The sequence below is a fragment of the Balaenoptera musculus genome, chromosome 21, assembly GCF_009873245.2.
Source record: "Balaenoptera musculus isolate JJ_BM4_2016_0621 chromosome 21, mBalMus1.pri.v3, whole genome shotgun sequence".
NCBI lineage: Eukaryota > Metazoa > Chordata > Mammalia > Artiodactyla > Balaenopteridae > Balaenoptera > Balaenoptera musculus.
The window spans coordinates 32,381,725-32,402,769 of NC_045805.1; the positions used below are offsets into that span (position 1 = coordinate 32,381,725).

At 45.8% G+C, this 21,045-nt stretch overlaps 2 protein-coding genes across 14 annotated transcripts in view; one reads left to right on the forward strand and one right to left on the reverse strand.

Annotated features, from left to right (window-relative positions):
* Positions 1–21,045, reverse strand: part of TACC1 (transforming acidic coiled-coil containing protein 1) — a 93,920-nt gene that overhangs the window by 53,830 nt on the left and 19,045 nt on the right. For 8 of the 13 annotated variants that reach the window (XM_036838999.1, XM_036838995.1, XM_036838994.1 and 5 more), the window contains exons 1-2: positions 5,026–5,215; positions 3,953–4,068 (exon numbers count right to left, since the gene is read on the reverse strand). The exons of 1 other annotated variant lie outside the window; for it this stretch is intronic. In XM_036838999.1, coding sequence (XP_036694894.1) covers positions 3,953–4,068; positions 5,026–5,186 — 277 coding nt within the window. In that variant the 5' untranslated portion in view covers positions 5,187–5,215. Of the gene's footprint in view, positions 1–3,952; positions 4,069–5,025; positions 5,216–21,045 lie in introns of those variants that run through there. 4 more of the 13 variants (XM_036838998.1, XM_036839000.1, XM_036839003.1 and 1 more) reach the window with 2 other exon arrangements.
* On the forward strand, positions 5,228–6,189 carry LOC118888029. The gene is made up of 2 exons (XM_036839005.1): positions 5,228–5,850; positions 6,014–6,189. Exons 1-2 carry the CDS (start codon positions 5,261–5,263, stop codon positions 6,156–6,158), a joined length of 735 nt encoding a protein of 244 aa, XP_036694900.1. The 5' UTR covers positions 5,228–5,260; the 3' UTR covers positions 6,159–6,189.

Here is a 21,045-nt window from a genome sequence, read left to right on the forward strand (position 1 = left end):
TCGATCTGTAAAAAATGTTGTATCTGGGAAGTGCAATACAATGAGATACGTCTGTATAGACTTCAGACACTTTAGGTCCCTAAAAAGCTTCCAATAAAAAGAAAATTAGTTCTAAATAGATGTAGATGTTTCCCCAAGTTCAAAGAATTAGATGGAGGTTGGGATGGAGGCCATGGGTACAGTACATGGGATGCAGCCACACATTTGAGGGCCCTTCTACACCAGGAAGCCAGGATCTTTTACATATGTTAATTCCAACCCTGACCGGCTAACAACTCATAGATCATCCCCTGAGAAGACAGAGCCTTACATGATCTACACCTGCTGTTGCCCCATGTCCTGAACCACAGAAACATGAACGACTAACCTTATCAGGAGCCAAATAATCAACAATTCTTAGAGAAAGAGAACCATCCAGGCCCAGAAATTAGACTTAAACATTAAGACTCCAGGAATTTTTGTCCACTGATCTCTTTCCTGGTCAGACTTGTGCTTTGGCTGTATTTTTACACTTACTGTGTATGCATGACAAGGCCATCAACAGGGCTCTGGACAAGGACGGGGTGTTGGGGAGGGGAAACCCTAGAAGGCAGGATACTGCCAGGCTGATGAGGAATCATCTTGTTATTTAAAGACCCTAAATCGAAAGATGTCATAATATGTAGTGGCTTGTTTCCTAGCCTGTACCCCTGCCATATTCATGGTCCGCAATCATGATCTACTCCACTGAGCTTTCTTGGTTCATAACTCTCTAAAAGGAAAACTTCAGGAATTCCCTGGGGGTCCAGTAGTTAGGACTCCACGCTTCCACTGCAGGGGTCACGGGTTCAATCCCTGGTCGGGGAACTAAGATCCTGCAAGCCGCACCGTGTGGCCAGAAACAAACAAACAAACAAACAAAAAACACAAAAAGAAAACTTCTAGAAAGAGTGAAAAAGAGCGTATGAGCTACAAGTTACCAAAACTTGTAAAAATGAGTCAGTGGCACAGGAAGGACCAAACAATTGGGTCTGTGTGGTTCTGGGGGCCTGGGCCATACTGGCCTCCATTCAATTAGCAAAGAATCTGTCAGGATGAATCAGACTACCAGCTGACAGGATGGCGAGGAAGGGGGCGGCCCAGGCTGAGCAATTCAAAGAGGCTTTCAAACGGCTACTTAACATGTCTTGTGAGCTTTATATGAATTTGAGGGGAAGGCCACAAAATAGTTCTCTCAAGCTTTCAAATCTCCCTTCTGATCTGCCAATCCTGAGAGGAGAAAAGGGAAGCTATGAGGCGGCATCTCTGTCACTGAGATTGCTACACAGCGAAGTGCCACACGCAAGTCCTCCCACACGCAAACTTGCCTGTTCCCACACGGTCTCTGCCTGAACCCATGGTAAAAAGTAGGCCGGGGGGCTTCCCTGGTGGCGCAGTGGTTGAGAATCTGCCTGCTAATGCAGGGGACACGGGTTCGAGCCCTGGTCTGGGAAGATCCCACATGCCGCGGAGCAACTGGGCCCGTGAGCCACAATTACTGAGCCTGCGCGTCTGGAGCCTGTGCTCCTCAACAAGAGAGGCCGCGATAGTGAGAGGCCCGCGCACCGCGATGAAGAGTGGCCCCCACTTGCCGCAACTAGAGAAAGCCCTCGCACAGAAACAAAGACCCAACACAGCCAAAAATAAATAAATAAATAATTTAAAATAGCTTATTAAAAAAAAAAAAAAGTAGCCCAGGGACAGCAGAGGGAGTTCTCAGCAGGGCAGCACAGTATGGAGCTCACCATTTAAAGCAAAACCACATCACAAAAGGCTGATATCATTTCCCCAGTAATTCCAGCTCCGTCACAAAGTCCAGCACAGAGAACCTGACCTCCCGTGGCGACCCATGAGGAAGTTGCTAAGCAAGAAAACAGAATCACCGTTGGGAGAATAAATTCATGATCAGATCAAAAACTAGGTAACTGGATAACTGAAGCTGGCTCTCCTTGGTCACTGCAGGTGACAGTGACAGACACTGGAATAGAAAAAGCATGTGAAAAGGACATCCCTCCTAGACGCCCTTCTCCAGGCAGCAGCCCGCCAGCCTCTGAAAAAGGAAGTCAAGGCATCATCTCTCTGCTCAAAGCCCTCTGCTGTGGGTTGGACTGTATTCCTCCAAAAGATAAGCTCAAGTCCTAACTCCCCACACCTTGGAATGTGGCCTCATCTGGAAGTACAGCTGAGCCTTGAACAACGTGGCGGTTAGGGGTTCCGACCCCCGACCACCCAGCACCGTTGAAAACCCTCCACATCAGCGGTGCTGCACCCTCAGATTCAACCAACCGTGGACCGTGTAGTACTCTAGAACATACCTACTGAAAAAAATCTGTGTGAGTGGACCCGCACAGTTCAAACCCACGTGGCTCAAGGCTCCACTGCAGTATCTTTGCAGTAATCCAGTTAAGATGAGGTCAACCTGGATTAGGGTGGTCCCTACACCCAATGACTGGTGTCCTTATAAGAAAGCCACGTGGAAGACACAGAGACGCACACGGAGGAGCTGGCCATGGGATGAAGGAGGCAGAGAGGGGAGTTTTGCTGCCACAGGCCAAGGAACACCGAGAACTGCTGGCAACCACCAGAGGCTAGAAGAAACAAGGAAGACTCCTTGCCTAGAGCCTTTGGAGGGAGCGTGGCCCTGCCAACACCTTGATTTCGGACTTCTGGCCTCCAGAGCTGTGAGAGAATCAATTTCTGTTGCTTCAAGCCGCCCCGTTTGTTTGCGGCACTTTGGAAAGGCAGCCCCTTCCTGTCTCACTCAGGAGGAAAACCAGTGCCTCGTTACGTGACCCAGGCCTCCCCCGACCTGGCTGACTGTGGCTCCCAGAGCTCCCTGCCCACCAGGTCGCTGCAGCCACCCTGGCCTCTTCCCTGGTCCTCGAACATGCTGCCACCCTGCCACCACGCGCCGGCCCACGCGCAGGCTGCTGCTGTCTCAGACCTTCGCAGGTGCCATCCTCTGTGCTGGAAGACTTCTCGGGAACCTGCACAGCTGTTCCCCTCAATCCTCCTTCCGGGCTCTGCTCAAGTCCCCTGATCAGTCGGGCTCTCCCCCCCCATCGGCCTTCAGCGCCACCTACCCGCCCCCGCTCTGTTCCCCCTTCCCCTGCTTTATTTTTCTCCATAATCCTCAGGACAAGCTGACATATACATTTTGCTTAACCTCTAAGAGGCCCGTCTCCCTCCGTATCGCTGGCTTGCGGAGATCGGGACTGTTTCCCTGCTGAACCCCAGCCCACCCTGTTTACTGACTAGCTAAATGCATTCGATCAGGACAGGTGAAATTTTACTCAAAACTGGCTGTGTGACAAAAAGGGTTTCTACTAATGAAGCGGAACAGCAGCAGCTTCTGCAGATGAAGGGCAGGCTCAAGGCTGGGCTCTGAGGGGCCGGGAGAGAACCTCCAATCTTGGGGGGGGACTCAGGGGCTCACCACCATCCCTGGTGGAAGAGGGAGCAGTAAACAACTTTGAAACAGTCTCTTAAGAGTCCTCCTTATCTAAAAAAGTCAACTCTTACCTATAATTCTTGTCTCCAGCCACACCTTGTAGAAAGTGAGTTGGCCTGAGAAATGTGTGAAGCCAAATCTAAACATACCTCCATCACGGCATCAACACACACAGTTTTGTTTTTTAGGGGCCGAGGGGAAGGGCCCAGCGGGAATGTTCTGATAATGATCCTCTCATACTGCAAATGTACAGCCTACTTAGGGAAGAAAGCCTCTGACCACCACATTCGTAAAAAAAATAAACAAATAAATTAACAAGAAAACCGTTTCAAATGAGCCAGGAGCTTTCAAACAGCCCCTGCTCAGTAAGGAGACAATCCCAACCTTTTCAAAGGGTCCTAAATTAACACTTTTCCTTCCCTCATTTACATTTTCAAAACTTTAAACAAAAAAAAAAGGCAAAAAAGGAAAGTCTTTCTTTACCTTGGGTTTTGGCCCCAGGGCCTGCCAGTTCTAGGTGTGAATCACAGGATTCCTTGCAAGGTGATCTGATGGGCGTTTCGGCTTCAGGGGTCTCAAAATTACCTTCAGAATCCGAGCTGCCAAGGGGGAAAAATGAGGAATTACCACTTTCAACGGTATTTCCGACACCCTTTATAGTCTACATATCCGCAAAGCCCAGTATTTTTGCCTAATTTTCCAACCTGCGGGTCCTCAGCATGGACTGGCCTGTGGGAGCTGCTGCCGCGCCCTCCTCGGGCTTCTGTCTGGCCTCGTGTCTCCCTGAAATCTCCTCCACCCTCAGAAGCCTTCTTCCAGCACCGTTTATCTTTGAGGCCATCCTTCCCTCTGATATCCCAAAAAAAGCCCTTTCAACAGACTCCTTTTCTCACAAGAGCCCTTTCCTGGAAGTTTAAAAATTAAATTGCCCTCTCATTCTAAAAAAATTAAGCCAATATTCGCCATGATGCCTTTTTCTTTGGCAGGCGGCCTCCACCTGTCTGGAACTCACCCGGCCAGAGGCCGAGGATGCTGTCACCTGCCTTCCGCAATCACACGGGTGACAGCTCAGCAGACACCACCATTTCTCACCAGCTGCCAGGAGCCTGTCATTACGCGACCTTCTTTACTAAGGCTGCATTTTCGGGACACAGGGGGACCCCCAGGAGGGCCTGGGAGCGACTTCTTCCCCACAGGGAAGGCCCCAAGTTCCACCGGGTGTGACCCACGACTGTGTGTGTGTGTGTGTGTGTGGGCGGGGGCTGGGGGCTCGAAGCTTAGAGAAAGTGACCGAGGCAGACGGGGATGCAGAGAGACTGCAGATTCTGGGTTAGGTTCAGAAAGCTCATACTGAAACGGGGGGAAGAAAATACCCGGGAGGACAGAACATCCTGAACCTTCGAAGGCACAGCGGGGCCCTGGTGACAGGCAGGGACGCAGCATTGCCACGAACACGGTTACGCGGGTGGCGACCACACACACGCACACAGAATGAGCCGCAGATGGATGGATGGAGAGCAGCGCGTTTGCATTTTGGCAGGAACGCGTGTACTTGCCTGAAACTCAAGGATTTGGTCTCGGCTTGCGAGTCCTCCTCCTCGGGGTCGCCCTCGGGCCCTCCGGCCTCGTCCTCTCCGGCGACCCCGCCGCGCACCGCGGACCACGTCCATTTCGCCCACTGCACGGGGGACAGGATCTGCCAAGGGCTGAACGCCATGAGCGCGACTCCTCCGGCTCCGGCTCCGGCTCCTAGGAGGATGGGAAAGGGGAGAGCCCTTTTTCCCTTTCAAAATGGAGGGAACCGGTGACAGGCGCCCGGACGCGTTTCCAGCGGAGGCGCGGATGTGGTTAAACGAGCGCCGTCGGGGGCCCGGGTGGAGCGCTTCCTCTCCTCCGGCTGGCAGCGCCGCTTCCTCCGCGTCCTCCTTCCTGAACGTGCGCCCACGGCGTCCCCGCGCCCGGCGACTCCCGCGGGGGAGATGCCTCTCCTGGGGCCTCCTCGGGGTCCGGGTCCGCGACGCCCGGCGGCTCGGCCTTGGCTGCACGGCGGCTCAGCTGCTCCTGGTCCCTGCGGCCCGGCTCCAGCCTCCTAGCTCCTGGCTCCCGCCTCCCGGCGGCTGGGCGCGCATCAGCTGCGGCGGAGCCGCGCCCCAGGAGCCGCCCCCTCGGACCGTACTACTCGCGCACGCGGGCGGGGGCGCCCGCGGCGGCGGCACTTTGAAGCGCGCGCGCCCGCCGGATTCCCCCCGCCTTCGCGCCACAGTGGTCGCGCCTTCCCTGCGGGAAGGCGCTTCTCGGCTCCGACCCTGGCCGCTGGCCGAGGACCTGGGCGCCCCCAACAGCTCCACCGGCGTCGGGAGCCGGGAAGATCCGTTTTCCGTGTACGTGCACGCTGGACTGTGCCTCCTTCCCTTTTTATTTTTATTTTCTCATCCTGCTACTGCGACTTAATGGCGTTGGTGATACTGGATCGCAGAGAAGTTCAGCCCCGTATTATAAAAAACTCTGAGGCCGCTGTTGACTGTGTTTTCCCCTCCCTAATAGGACGGCGTGGAAGATTTCAGCCTGTTCGCCTTCAACCTTCAGATCCCTCAGCAACGCTGCAAGAGTAGCCAAGGGCTGGGATTTTAGATGCTTTGTGGCTCCTCAGTCCTCACTGGTGGAAGCGCCGTGGCCAGGTCTTGGGTAAAGGGTGCTAAATTACCCTGTGAAATTATAGCTTGATCCGTTTCCCATTCTCCTTTTTGAGGCTTTCTTTTCATAACTTCTAAGTGTTTGGTCTCTGACTCCGTTTGCTGCTTCCGAAGTCTGCCAACAGGCCTAATGATTTCAACATTCAAAATAAAAACCCTCTATGTTTGAAGGGAGAGGCAGGGAAGTAGCAGAGCTCTCCTCTGATTTTCTTCATTTTCCATCAAGGGATTCTACTTAGGGATTGCGCCTCTCAGAATCACCAAGGCACCAAGCGAATCTGCCTCGAACAACCAGGCTTCATGATCTCCTTGCCTGGATAAGGCGTTTCTTGTACTATTGTAATTTCCAGAGTTGCAGGTTCCCACAGAGACAGCAGCTCCAGAATTCAGAACAAAGTCAGGCTGAAACTGCCACACGGACGTCTCCACTGAAAGGGGTTGGCACAGCAAACTGTTGATGAATCATGACTGTCTTACACATTTGATAACAAAAACAAAAGCAAAAATAACGCAAGATCAGGCGTGGCAGGTAGTCTCACCATAACAGACGGATGGGGGTTCGCCTGAAGTCTAGACTAGAGGGCTGGGGTGTCTGGATACTTTAGAATTCATCCAGCTCCTTCCCAGAGATAAATACAACTGTCTTGACCATACTGGAGACTACGAAGACGAGAAATAAGCAGGAGTCGTTTTCTTTGTTTCAGGTCTGCATGAAATATGCCACAATACTATCCAACTGGTCATATTTTTCGGTTTATGGCTCACCACACAAACCTTCAGATTATAAGGTCCCCCCAGGTTCCTGGATCTGACACGTGTTTTGTTGCCCATGTAAATCTGTAGCTGGCATACAGTAGGTCCTGTTCGTTCTTCCTCCTGAGCAGTTCTCGAATCTTTTCCCTCCTCTGCATCCCCACTGTGACTGACATAATTCCCACACTCCCTAGTTTTCATAGATCTACTGTAAATGTGTCCAGTTGGTTCTACCTCTGAGGGTCGTCTCGGCTGGGGTCACCCTTGCCTGGCTGATCTGTGACTTGTGCTCTAGTCTTGCTGTCCCTGCTCCCCTCTCCTCTGACCCTTTGTAGTCGTAGCCATAATCTCTACAGAATTGGTTCTGAACCTTTAATATGTCCAAGAATCATCTGGGGCCCCTCTTTAAAAGTCCAAATCCAAATTGCCAGCAGATTCTGGAAATCTGTATTTTGACCAAGTGTCCTGGGGAATTTCTTCCACAGGATAAATTTGGGAAACAGTGACTAGCTTGAGCCAACTAACTGCTGCATCAGGAACAATCTCCCTTTTGCCTGCAGAGTTTTGCACCCTCTTCCCCCACCCCGCCCTGGCCTCCACCCCCATGTCAAGCCTCCAGGCCTTGACTGCCCAAACTTCCTTCCTCACCCAGCGCAGGTGTCTACCCTGGGAAAACAGACTGATTTCTCCCTGCTTTCTACCATCTCTATACCCCGAACATTCAGAGAGACTTTGACTGTGGCCCTTAGGTAGTTTTGAAAGAGGGTACCATTGATAGCTACACCAGGACAACAGGCATAAACCAGGACGTCCCAGGACATAAGGTCACCCTACACTTAGCGCACTACATATAACATATTTGTTTACATGTCTCTCCCACTTCTGGACCATAAGCTTTTAAACGGCAAGGACCACATCATATTTACGATTTATTTTTATTTCCCCAGAAATCAGGACAGGGCCACACACACTCAGTAGGGTGTTCTGTAAATGTGCAGAAAAGGAATATTCCAGTTTACATCAGACCTTCTAAGTTTGGCTAGGGTGACATAAATTCCTAAAGCCTGACTCTTCCGGGGGAAATCAAGATTTTGAACCAGCATAGCACAGAAACCAGATGAGTGATGGCCCCAGCAAGACAAAGCCCAGACTATAGAGCAATTTCTTGAAATTAGAGAGGTAAATGCCCAGATTTCTGAAAATCTCTGCAAACTCCTGGACTTAACGTGAACAGCAATAAAGTAAGTAATTACTCTATAGCCTGAATTATTTTTATTGTCTAGAACAAATAATGAGGCTGATATGTCAATTTTCCTGTAACTCTGGTAAAGACTGGGCAATGTTTGACAACCAAGGAAAACCATCATTTTGCTGCTAAGCCCTTAGCTTCAAGGAGCAGAATGTCTGCAAATGGAATGTCTTTGTTTTGCAAATGACCCTAAGCACAGGAAGGGCCCATCCATTCTCTTCCTTCCTCTGTTCCTTGCCCTTCACAGATGCTTTCGATCAATACACCATGAAAATCTAAAATGAAACTCCCTGAAACACTCCACACTGGTGGCCAGGCCAGGCACACACCTCGCCGCTAATGGAGGCTCCAGAGGGGTCTGTGAAATGGGTCTCTTTGGTAAAAAGTAAAATAAAATAAAATAAGATAAAATACATGAGTAAGCAAATTCACACAGGCAAACAACTATCCATTTAGTGGCGCAGCTACTGTGAGAACGTCTGGGGGAATGTGGCAGGAGGGGAGGGCAGAGGCAGGGTGGGGCCTGACCGGGAAGGATCCCTTTACTGTTAAGGAGTAGATCTTAACTCAGATTGAGCTGGATCTTGCAGTAGGGGGAGCAAACACAAGTCCCTACCTAGATAGTGTGAGGGAGCGACGAGGCCTGGGTGGCAGCTGGAGAACCCTGAGGAGGCTAAGGGGCGGCCCGACCCAGTTCCTGGTGCCCATCTAATAATCTCCCAAGAGAAACTCAAATCCTGGCTTTTATAAGACGTCTTCCAAGCTTTCATGTTTGTTTGTTTGTTTGGCCGTGTGGCATGCGGAATCTTAGTTCCCCGACCAGGAATCGAACCCGTGTCCCCTGCAGTGGAAGCGTGGAGTCCTAACCACTGGACCGCCAGGGAAGTCCCTAAGCGTTTGTGTTCTTACTAATTTCAATTGTTTTAAACCTTGTGGAGGCCATCGCAGTGCAGGACAAATAAAAGCCATGTGTACGCCTGCGTGGCCCATGGAGCCTGGATGGGCCGAGGGGAGTCATCACGCTTTGGAGCCAGTAAAAAACACTTCCATTTAGAAAGATCATTCTGGCAACAACCTGTGGGCTGGGATGGAAGGAGTGAAGACTGGGAGACGCCTGAAACTGCTGTTTTCCCTGCCCCAAGCTGGCCTGAAGAAGGCAGCCGGCTTCTCCTCCAGAGGGTAAAGAGGCAGAACTGGAATTAGCATCCTTATCTTTCACTCAATCCCTGGTCGGGGAACTAAAATCCCACAAGCCGCGCAGTGCGGCCAAAAAAAATTTTTTTTAATTTAAATAAATAGTAAAGAAGAAGAATTGGAGCTGTGAGCAATCCAAGCACAATTTACAACAGAAGGAAGAGAAAACTGCTACTGGGAAGAAAACCATTTCCGACAGCCAGTGAAATGAGACAGTCGGTGAATTTCTGACTGCCCGTGTGTACGATGTTCCGGAGAGGATGAGGGCGGGGCCAGGGTGGCACTAGGGAATCACAGAGATAAAGTCACTGCTGAGAAAACAGAAAGGTCAGGCAGGCAGACCCATCAACTTATCTGTATTTCCTAACAATTGAGGAATTTGGTGAGCAAGAGATACACCTAATTCAATTAACATGAAATGCCAGATTGATGATGTCACCAAAGCGGCAGGGCAGCTCTGAAGGGCTGAGAAAAAGCTTGGGCCCATACCGACTTGAAACGGCCAATGGCAACTAGGTTTAGGTGCCTCAGCGGAACCTCGACAGACCATGTCCCCTCCCCACCCTGCTTTTTGAGAGCCGCCCTGAGCTTCCAAGACATGGTGGGGCACTCTGGGCGTGTGCTTACTCCATCAGCCCATCACTGAGCTAAACACCCTCAACCCTTAACCTTTTTCTACTCGAATATTTAAGTGATGAAGGTCTCTAAGTTGCAATGATAAGAGTATCTTATACAATAAAGTTTCATCTGATCTCTACAATCATTCTCCGGTAGTGCGGCAGGTTTTCTCATTCTCAATTTGCTGATGAGGTAACTGAAGCAGAAATGGCAGCCATCCGCCTGAAACTGCACCACAGAACTGAATCTGGAACCTTAGTCTCCTACCTTTCAGTACCCTTCCTTTGCTTTGTATCAAACCGGAAGAAAGCAGAAAGCCCTTGGAGCCACTTGGTAGCTTCTGGTTCCATCAGCTGGACAGCCCTCTCAATTTCTTGCAGCTGCTGCAGTCCTGGCTTCCTGCTTACTTACCTGGCACGGGCTGCAAAGTCACAACTAGGAATACCTCACACCACCAGTGAAGAGTTGCCACTGCCAACAACGGCATCTGAGGTATTCAAATAAGTTCAGGTTACAGTCTTAACCTTGCAAGATGCGATGTTATCCTTAACCTGGAGGCTATCATCACCTCGAGAATCACAATCTTCCCTCCACCACCCAAACACGCCCAAATCAGGGAATTTGTAGTATGCGTTTACACTGAAAATTACATCCTAAAGAGAACCTCCTTTCTCATTTTTTTAAAACAGAAAAGCTGGATTTATGTCCATAGCTAAAACTCTTTCAGAGCTCCAAGAAGATTAAAAGGGAATCAGATTGCATCCATTAAAAACTTGGCCAAGCTCCCCACCTAGGAGACCTGCTCCAGATTTTGCTCTGGTGAACAACTCTCGTCAGATCCTCCCTCTCATCTATTTTGTTCTGTATCACAAAAACAAAGTTTGACTTCTCCAGAAAGTTATGTCATTCCACCTAGGTCAGGGGTCCCCAACCCCTGGGCCGTGGACCGGTGCCAGTCCAAAATAAAATAAAACTCCCCCAATAAACCTCCCCATCTGCTAGACGAGAAGAACACTGATCAGATGGCCCAGATTTTCTGAGAGCATCCTGATATCAAATATTCTACCCAGTGTCCTCATAAAGAATTGTCCCCATTTTCATTTACAAAACATTGTCACCAAGTAGTTAGAAGGTACAGATTGGGAAGGCACTTGGAAAGGGCAGCAGAGAGTCACTGGTAGGAGGATGTGGAGAGAGGTATCCTCTCAGAAGAAAGAGTAAAACCACAAGAGGGTTTCCAAAGTAACTGGGAAACCAACTCCACTGAAATCCTCACTCTGGGCACGTGGGGGCAATTTCATCCCAGGACCTCGTGTGTTTGTGACCAAAGATCTTCTTGTGTTTCTAAAAGAAAAAGATCAGAAACTAAGAAGCAAATTTCATGACATGATATGCAGCCTACTGTTACTTCCAGCTTTTATCTTTTTATGCTAAAAGTTTAACTGCCATAATTTGGTTCTGAAACTACATGTGTGTGAAAATTCAAGGAAAATATGTTCTTTTACATCTCTGTTATAGTACAAAGCAGGGAGAGAGGAAACCTGTCCTTTTTGTGGGTGTTAAAATTTGTAAAAGTGCCAAATATTAACACACTGCTGATAAATATAAGCTAAATGACTAGCTGGATGGGAAGACATAACAAGGTTCCAAGTTGGTAAAATTAAATATTGTAGAGACGGCAGTCCTACTCAATTAATTTATAGGTGTAATGTGATTTCCAGCAAAATTCTTAGGGGATTTTTCTGAGGATTTCTCAATAGTTTTCAAAAATTTATCTGGAAAAATAAACTGGTAAGCATACTTTAGATTCTTTTAAAAAATATCAAGAAGGGGATTAGTTATGCAAGATCTTAAGACACATTTATGCAAAAATAGGCATATCCTTGTTCTGTGAAACAGAACAGAAAGCCCAGAAAAAAACCCTGTAAGATATAGGAAGTTGTTATATGATAGAGAAGAGGTTACAATACAGTGGGGAAGGGAAGATTACTTAATAAATGGTTGAAGAATAATTGGTCGGCAATGGGAAAAAGCTCAAATTCAACACTTACCTCAGAGCATATACCAACATAAATTCCAGATGGATTAGATGGCTAAATCAGACCATGGGGAGAAAACAATCTAGAAGCAACAGAATCTGTCAAAGCTCTGTCAGAAGGATGACTGTCCAAACTTTGGAGCAATTAACGAAATCACACACAAAATAAAGATCGCAGATTTGGCTCCATTAAGAAGAGGAAAGCTCCTGAATGTTTGCCTTCAAATTAAAAGGCAAACAGACAGGCTGAGGAAAATAGTGGCAACCCAAAGCTCACACTGTTATTACCTAAGGAACTCATGGAAACCAGTAAGATCATCCAAACCCAACAGAGACGTGAGCAGTTATAACTGCTTACTATGTGTCCACACCATTATGAGTGCTTTGCAAGAATTATCTCATCTTAGTCCCCGCCCCCTTGCCCCACAGTCTCATGAGGAAGGTATTATTACGGCTCAAAAAAAAAAGTAGGACAAGTTGGCTACGTTTTCAACCTCTAGAGCGGGGGCTCTTGATCTGGGCTTAGTAAGGAAGGACTTCAGAAGACCATGACTTCCTTGAAATTACATGAGAAATTATCCCTGTGTGTTTGCACCCATCTCTCCCCCTCCTCTTCCCCAGGTACAGTCAAGCTCCACTCCGGGAACAATGCTTTAGGCTGATTAAAGATGAATTTTCGAATCTGAAAGAGGTACCAATAGAAGATTCTCTTCCCCCATCAGTTACAAGGAAGTTTTAACCCAAGAGGCCCATATCAGAGAATCCAGACCTGCCAGAGATTAATACAAGAAGCAGTGAGCTTGGCTGACACGCCACAGGTGGAAAGGAGAGGAAGACCCAGTGGGCAGCCCGTGGGCCTAATGTAAGTGACTGGTGACCAAAGTGTGACACCCTTGTACAAGCAGCCAAGATGCCGTAAAAAGGGAGATTTTCCCAGGGATCCCTACTGATACACAGGAGCCTCCTCAAAGACATACAAAATTGGGCCAGGATATAAAAGGTGCACTTCATGAGGGGGATGCAAAAGAATAATTGTAACATCTTTCTTTTGGGGATGCTGTCTCTTTTTGGTGTACTTCCTGTTAAAAAAAGAGACAATAAGTCCCAAATGGAGTCACCTGTGCTAAGCCCACGGCACCAAACCGAGACTTAATACCTAACCTGACTGCAGAGTCAGTCCCTCCCAGGAATGTGATCTTAATCAGACAGTCTGGAATTCCCTGGGCAGCCCTGGGGAGGTAAACACCTCATAGCCCCCTGCTGCCTCCCAAAGGGAGGTGACCTTGCCTGAAACAATCCACTCTTTGCTAGCTCCCCTTTCCTGCCCCTTCTGTCCATAAACGCCTTTTACTTTGTGCAGCTCTGGGGAGCTCCCTCCTATCGGCTCCATGGGTTGCTGCCCAATTCATGGATCATTGAAAGAAGCCAATTTGATCTTTCAATGCACTCAGCTGAATTTTGGTTTTTAACAGATTTGGTGTCAGTGACGGGATCCAAAGTGAACTTCGGACAGCTTCGGGGACAAAGAGAAACACAGGCCTTGCTGCCTGGAGAGCCCTTTGAGTTCCCGGCCTTTCCCACCATTTCCAAAGGCTGCGTGTAAATGCTTCTCAGTTCTGAGCTCGGCTCTCTTTGCATTGAGCTCCCAACCTCGTTGGCGTTCCAGTCTGCAATTCCCCCTTCTGGAAACCCCTTCCAGTCCGCCGTCCTCACTTGTGGTTCAGTGCCCTCCCCAGTCCCCAGTTCCGGGTTGGGAATTGCTGGTGGTGTGGCCAGTCCGCAGTAACATCTCTTGGTTACTGCTGGTTTGTTAAGGTGCACATTTGTCTCATTTTGTGTATATAAAGGCTACTGCTAGTGGGAATCTCAGAAGCCAAAAAAGCTGCAAAAATTGGTGGGCATGCATCAAACACTTAAAGGCCATTAGGGCACCCGCCACCTAACACAAAGACTCTGTGTTAGGATAAGGTGGTCACAGGACAGGTTAGACTGACACTAGGTCACCTACCAACCTCAAGAAAGTTTCCAAGCCATGAGGTACACTGTAACACACTGCACAATCCCCAAGCCAGCAGCACATCCCTTTTAGTCATTAGTTTGGCTCCAAGAGGCCCAAAGGCTTAGCAGAAGAAAGAAACAAACAAAAAAAGGAATGGGATCTTTAGGCTCCAAAGAGTCAAGCGTGCTTCCTTTCAGCACAGCTGCTTATTTTATGTCTAAGAACTATGGCTTTGGAAGCTATAAGCGTCTACAAAAATGGCAAAATCTTACTAAAGACAACCTAGAATTACAATGACCACTGTGACAACAGTTCCAAGTAGATAAGATCATTTAAGAAGTGCACTTAAAAGCAAAGGCTCCCAAGTCAAAAACAGAATGGGATACCTATTTTAATTAGCTTCCAGAAGCCTCCGAAAGGCTTCAAAATTCCAAAATAGCTCCATGGAAAGATTCCTTGCAAAACAGATAATGCAAAGCTAAACATAAGACGTACCTGAAACAAAAGTGTGAGACCAACATAACTCCTACTGCTCCCCTCTATTCCCCTTGTAGCACTCACTTTTTTCTAGTAATCCGCTGTCTGAAAGTCTTTCCATTCTGAAGAGACCACAACACCATAAACAAAAGTCCACCAATTTAGTGGCCACGCAGACACCCCCCATATCTACTACTCTCAAAGGAGGACCCTCTTATGGGCCCTTCCCAGAGTTGATGAGTCTCTGAAGAATTTTCTGGTAAACCACTTAAACAGCCAAGGAAAACTAAAATTAAAATGAATGAGAAACCTGGCCAAATTCTGGTAGATACCGGTGCTACACTCTCTATGTAAACTCCACGTGGAACTTATAGATGGGATCCTGGAGAAACTGGCAGAAACCACCTAAGGGTAAGAATTCTTATCAGAGACAGCTCTTCCAGATCTGTCTCTAGTACGCAGTAGAGAGAGGAAAATAAAATGTCTTTTGTACTGATGCCGAAAACTCGGCCTCTGTGCACTGGTGCTCAACTGAATCTTGGAGACAAAGTTTTGGGTGAAGTAGAAAAGAATAGCTTTACTGCTTTGCCAGGCAAAGGGAGACACAGTGGGCTCATGCCTCAAAAACTGTGTGTCCCAACCCGAGACGATCTGGTGAGGAGTTTTATGGCAATGTTTCAAGGGCGGGTTGCTGATAAGGATCAGGGTGTGTGCGGGGCCTGCACTCCTTCAATCTGGCCTGAGGTGGTCTCCTCCCTTGTCTCTGCATCCCCTCCCTTCCCTGATTAAGAACTGTTCGAACCTGCCCTTTGGAACTCAGGGAAGGTTATGGGGGCTGGAGTCTATTCCCTACAAACAAGAAACGGGGGACACAGAAAGGCTTCCTTGCCCAAGAGCCTCACAGGGTCCTGCTCGGTTTCAGTACCCTCTTTGGAGATGCCTCTTGAGTCCAAGTGGTTGTTCGATACTGCCAGAAATATTTACTGTTTGTCCCGGCTGACAACTACAAAGTAGCTCTGTGGTCAGACACTGGCCAAACTGCAGAGCCTGATACAAATTTTTTTAGGCCTTCTTCCCTAAGCTAAAATAAAACTATGTACCCAGAGGGAAAGAAAAACCTTCTAAAGCCCTTGTAAAAGGATATATGGGTGGACCAGCCTATGATGTCATTTAAGTTGCAGCCCAATTCCTTGAGGAATTAAAAGCAACTGTCTTTATCTCACATATCTTTGCAAAATCAGAAATTTGGCTCCAGGAACTCTTACTTAGGTCATCTCTTTAAAATACCAACTTCAGGGAGGTACTTCTTATCAGAAGGAAAACAAAAGGTTATTTTGAAACTTAGGCAACTGAAAAATCCTAAATGTCTTCTCCACAAATATTAATAAAAAGCTTTAGCCATCTGAGCAGGCAACCTTAGATTATTCCATCTGCTAGAAATGTAATTTGGATCCAATCTCTTTTATAACTACCTGATTCATGGCTAAATTTTTAAACAGAAGCTATAAGGTCTCTGTTTGCATCTGTCTGTATGTGTATGTATGTCTATGTACATGTGTTATAGATACATGGTATTTTCCACCTTCAGATGGTATTACTAAATTAATTTGTAAAAGAGCCCTATTTAACTGGCTTGAAGAGAATTAAGCACTTGTATGTATAAAGGATTCTTAAAACTCTCAGAAATATAATAGAAGCTAACCCAAATGTTTTTCAAGTTCACGTGATCTGAGATAATCTTTGGTAAATAAAAGGTAGTTTAAGTTTTTTGGATTAATTAAAATAGGTATGTCTTTAGAATTATCAGCATTAGAATAATGCCGACATACAACTTTATCCTACTTGGGTTTATTGGTCAAAGAAGTTCATGTTATCTCTGTTATGAAATATGTCAGCAAGAAAAATAGCTTAGGATGACAGTTGACTTTGTCTAATGTCTTATGAAGTTTTTGTGGTTAGTCAAAACCTAATTATCAAGAACAAGTGAATTAAATAGATACAGTGGAATAAAAGTTTTTATGTGAACTTTTGAAATACTTTCCCCAAATCTTTTTGGTAACCTGAAACCTTAAAGTTTCACTTTAGATGACGGATAGTTATTAAATATCTAGATCATTTCCAAAGAAGATTAAATAATTACTGAACACAGGTTTGTCCATTTTGGGCTTCCTTTTACAGAGGAACTAAAGACATTTGGGTTTATTAGTAAATATGTTTTGTGCTACACTGAAAAATTTACTATGAGAAAGCAATTGTTTCTACAGATTATAAAAAGTATTTACAAATTTGTCAAGCCACAGAACGCTAATATAAAAGATAGTCCACAGTTGTTTACCTCTTTATTTTCACTAAAAATTAAGGTTTTTTAGAGTTAAAAATTCTAATATATATAGTAAAATTAAAGCTACTAGAAATAATAAAAGAAACATCTCTGTGTGAAAGGAGAGCAGGATGTGTGTTTTTGATGAAAGAAGGTATGAGGAATGGAGATGCATTTTTGTTGAGGAAAAGAAAGTTTGTCCTACAGTGAGTCTGGTTATTTCAGAATGGGAAAGAGGAAAAACCTAGGACAAAACTGTAGACGGATTGTGGAAAAGGAATCTTGGTAAAGGAATTTTATGTGTGGTCAAGATGGCTAATATTGGAATGAATTTATTTAAGTTAAAAAAAATGAAATGAATTTTGGTGCAAAATGAGAACTGGTTTTCTCTCTGTTAAAAAGACTAATTTTTTTTTTAGACTTCTGGTCTGCTTTTGAGAACAGTTGTGAAAGTTTCTTTACCTTTTAAGTAATCTGCCTAGAAAGCAAAGATTCTGTGTTTTGCCAAAATAATTTTCTGTGACAACTACTTAACTTTCTATATTTGCCTGCAAAGTCTTCAATTGTCAGTTTGGTTAAATGGATAACTAAGTATTGTTTCACAGTTACCTATGATCCTATTTGAACAAGTGTTTTGAAACCTTTGATGTTTTTGGCAAATGCCAAAAAATTAAATTATAAATAAAGTTTTTTTGACCTTGAACCAACTTCGAAATTTTCCAGAGGGCCCCTGGAACATCTCAAAAGATTTGTTCTCTCTCTCCTTATAAAAAAGGAGATGTTAAACTAATTAGGCTTATTTGATATGTTAAATTACATGGGCATTGTCAAATAAGAAAGTAATACTAAGCCTTCTTGATGTTGTATTTGTATAGGTATATTTTGTAAGTGTTCTAGAAACTCTGTGAAATTCCTGGAAATCTGATATGTTGTGCTATAATGTTATCAGTCATAATTCTAGTTATTCTCTTAAACTGTTGTATATCACAGAAATAACTACATTTCCTTATCAAATGAACTCTTATCAGATCTTTAACAATGGGTATTTTAAAAGTCTTTGTCATTTACAGAGTTTTGTCTTAGATGTTTTTGCAAAAGTGTTCCTACAATAGTACTTCATCTTCAAGGAGATTCAGGGAAAGGACTTTGACAAGTACAGGTTTCTAATAACTCTAAGATCATAAAACTGAACAGAATTCAAGCAGAACAAGTACAATTACATGGGACTGAATGAACTGAGGATGATCATAATTTTTTTTTTTTAATTTATTCATTTATTTATTTATTTTGGCTGTGTTGGGTCTTCGTTTCTATGCGAGGGCTTTCTCTAGTTGCGGCGAGCGGGGGCCACTCTTCATCGCGGTGTGCGGGCCTCTCACTATTGCGGCCTCTCTTGTTGCGGAGCACAGGCTCCAGACGCGCAGGCTCAGTGATTGTGGTTCACGGGCCCAGTTGCTCCACGGCATGTGGGATCTTCCCAGACCAGGGCTCGAACCCGTGTCCCCTGCATTGGCAGGCGGATTCTCAACCACTGCACCACCAGGGAAGCCCGATCATAATTTTTAATAATATTTTTGTTTGAAGCACTGCTGGTTCCTTAATGGTTAGTTTTTCCAGATTTAAGGAAATCTTTCCTCTTAAGCTCTCTATGACTTACAGCAATTTTGTAAAGTATATCTTTGTAAACAAAGATGAAACATTTACTTTTTCTCCCTACCTGATCCTTCCAGAATTTGGAAAATTTTGGGTATTCTTTTCATGGCAATGTAATTCATTATTTGCATAAGTTCAATAAGAATCTGTTCTCCTTGTAAGAGGACACAACTGGAAACGTTGACTATATTACCAAGTCTTATATCTGAGAGAGATGTGTATAAATTCAGACATAGCACTGAGGAGATATATATAGATATAGATATATATCTCAAACTGTATAGCTTTAAAAACTGCTTGGAAAAATCAGGCTGGTCCCTTGCTTATAGGGTTCCTGGAGGCCTTACTTCTAGGTGAGTAAGAAAGGTCACTGCCTGATGGCTCAGGAACCTCAGGATATTTGGGGGGACCTTGAGAAGAGAGGAATTCACCCAAACTATAGGTATTGCAGGTAAACTCTAATGGTAAGTCCTTGGCTTGGCTTCCTGCCCTCAGAGGCTTTTAAGAGGTCAATCTGAGATTCCTTATGAAAAGTTCCAGCAAAGCAGTCTTTAAAAGAGCTTATATGGTCAATCAATATTCTTGCTGCACTTACGTAAATAATCAGGTCAAGATTAATGGAAGCAAGTTAGTTTTACTGTGATTATCTTTGGTTTAAAAAAAATGGGGTAATTGAAGAGAGAAAAATTATATTTGCACCTTCATAGATATTAGATTTTAGTTCTGTTAATTGTTTTTGAGGTTTTGTTATATACCTGTAAACTGGACTGTGCCCTGAGTTCTTCTAGTTTCCTCAAATAGCTGGCTACGACTCTCCAAACTAAGTTGCCCAATTTTCTCCCACCCTTCTGATTTGGAATCACTAAGAACAAAGATTGCCCCTGAATCTCCCTGGAAGGGACTATACCAGGTCCTCTTCACTACCCAGATGACTTGAACCAAAGGTATATATCTCACAGTTGAAGAAGTCTCCACTGATACCTGGTCCTCTACACCAGCTGGAGACCTCAAAATCAAATTGACTAGGAAGAGACTTAGCCGACATTGAGGACTTGCGTCCTCCCAAGACACCGGATCAAGACTTCACACTTTAACTAAACATGCACTTTAACTAAACTTTCTTCTCGTTTTCCTTCCTTTACTGTGACATTGGCCTGGAAAGATAATGCCATCATCCATATCTCCCAGGCCACTGTTAAGACAGGTAACCTCTGGAATTTAGAGTAACTTTTAATTTCAGGGTAGGAGATTTACTTCCCGAATGCACTACAAAACCTGACTAACTCCTAGCTTGAATGGGCAAATGCAACAATTCCTGAGAATGAACTCATTAACCACCTTAGTGAAAGTGGTCTGTGCTCTGGCAGGATTTACCTTTGTCTGTGGTGGTTATCATTCTCCTTGGGCCTATGGATGCCTAGATGGCTGGTGCATGGCCGGGCAATGCCTCTTAGGTTCTCTAACTGTGCCCTGAACTGTTTACCAACAAACAAAGACACATCATTGGTCAACTCCCCTGAATTTGCCTTGTCCAGTTAGAAAAGACTTAACAGGAGTCGCTCATGATTTAGGATTCACTTCCCTTGGCAGTGCCCTACTTCCCTGGTTTGGAGTAAATGTACATGAAGCTATGGTCAGGAACCTCTCCTCAACTCTTGAAAACATTGCAGAATCCACTGCTAAGATGATAGCTGCCGAACCAAAATCCTTAGACTTTCTGGCCAAAGTTGTTCTTGGTAATAGAAAAGTCCCTGATTATCCTTTAGCGGAGCAAGGAAGTGTCTGTTCTGTGGTCAACACCACCTGCTGCACCTGAATTAACTCTTCTGGGGAAGTTGAAACTCAGTTACAGAAGATCACCAAACAAGCCACTTGGCTTAAGATGGTGACTCCTTCAGTGGGGTCCTTCTTTGACTTACTTGGTTTTGATTGGTTTGGATCTTGGGGACCATGGCTCCAAAGTGCACTCCAAACACTGGGAATTAGCTTGCTTGTGACGATCATTATAATCCTGGCACATTGTACTTTCCTTCTTTCTTTTTTTTTTTTTAAATTTCTTGGCCATGCCATGTGGCATAAGGGATCCTAGTTCCCTGACCAGGGATTGAACCCGCGCCCACTGCAGTGGAAGTGTGGAGTCTTAACCACTGGGCCGCCAGGGAAGTCCTTGCATTTTCTAAAAAGGTTTAAATGCGTGTCTGCAGCCGCTAACTGCCAAGCACATGATCTCCCTAAGACTGGAAGGCCAGAAGAGGAATGAAGAAAATGACCAGCTGAAAAATTGTGAACCTGAAGTCACGACCTGTGAATACCACATAGAGGATCAACAAAAACTGAGAACTTCAGAGCCGTAGCTGGGAGTGGTACCAACGCCTTAAATTTGGATCACATTTCTCAGTTAAGCTTGAGTCTGATCAAAAGGGGGGAACTGTTCAAAAAGAGACAATAGGCCCCAAATGGAGTCACTTGTGCTAAGCCCACGGCACCAAACCGAGACTTAATACCTAACCTGACTGCAGAGTCAGTGCCTCCCAGGAATGTGATCTTGACCAGACAGTCTGGAATTCCCTGGGCAGCCCTGG

Bases quoted from the DNA above. Each gene is read 5' to 3' on its own strand.
- LOC118888029 (XM_036839005.1), top strand. From the start codon at position 5,261: ATGGAGGGAACCGGTGACAGGCGCCCGGACGCGTTTCCAGCGGAGGCG. The intron at 5,851-6,013 runs GTACGTGCACGC...CCTCCCTAATAG, and splicing joins CGGGAAGATCCGTTTTCCGT to GACGGCGTGGAAGATTTCAG.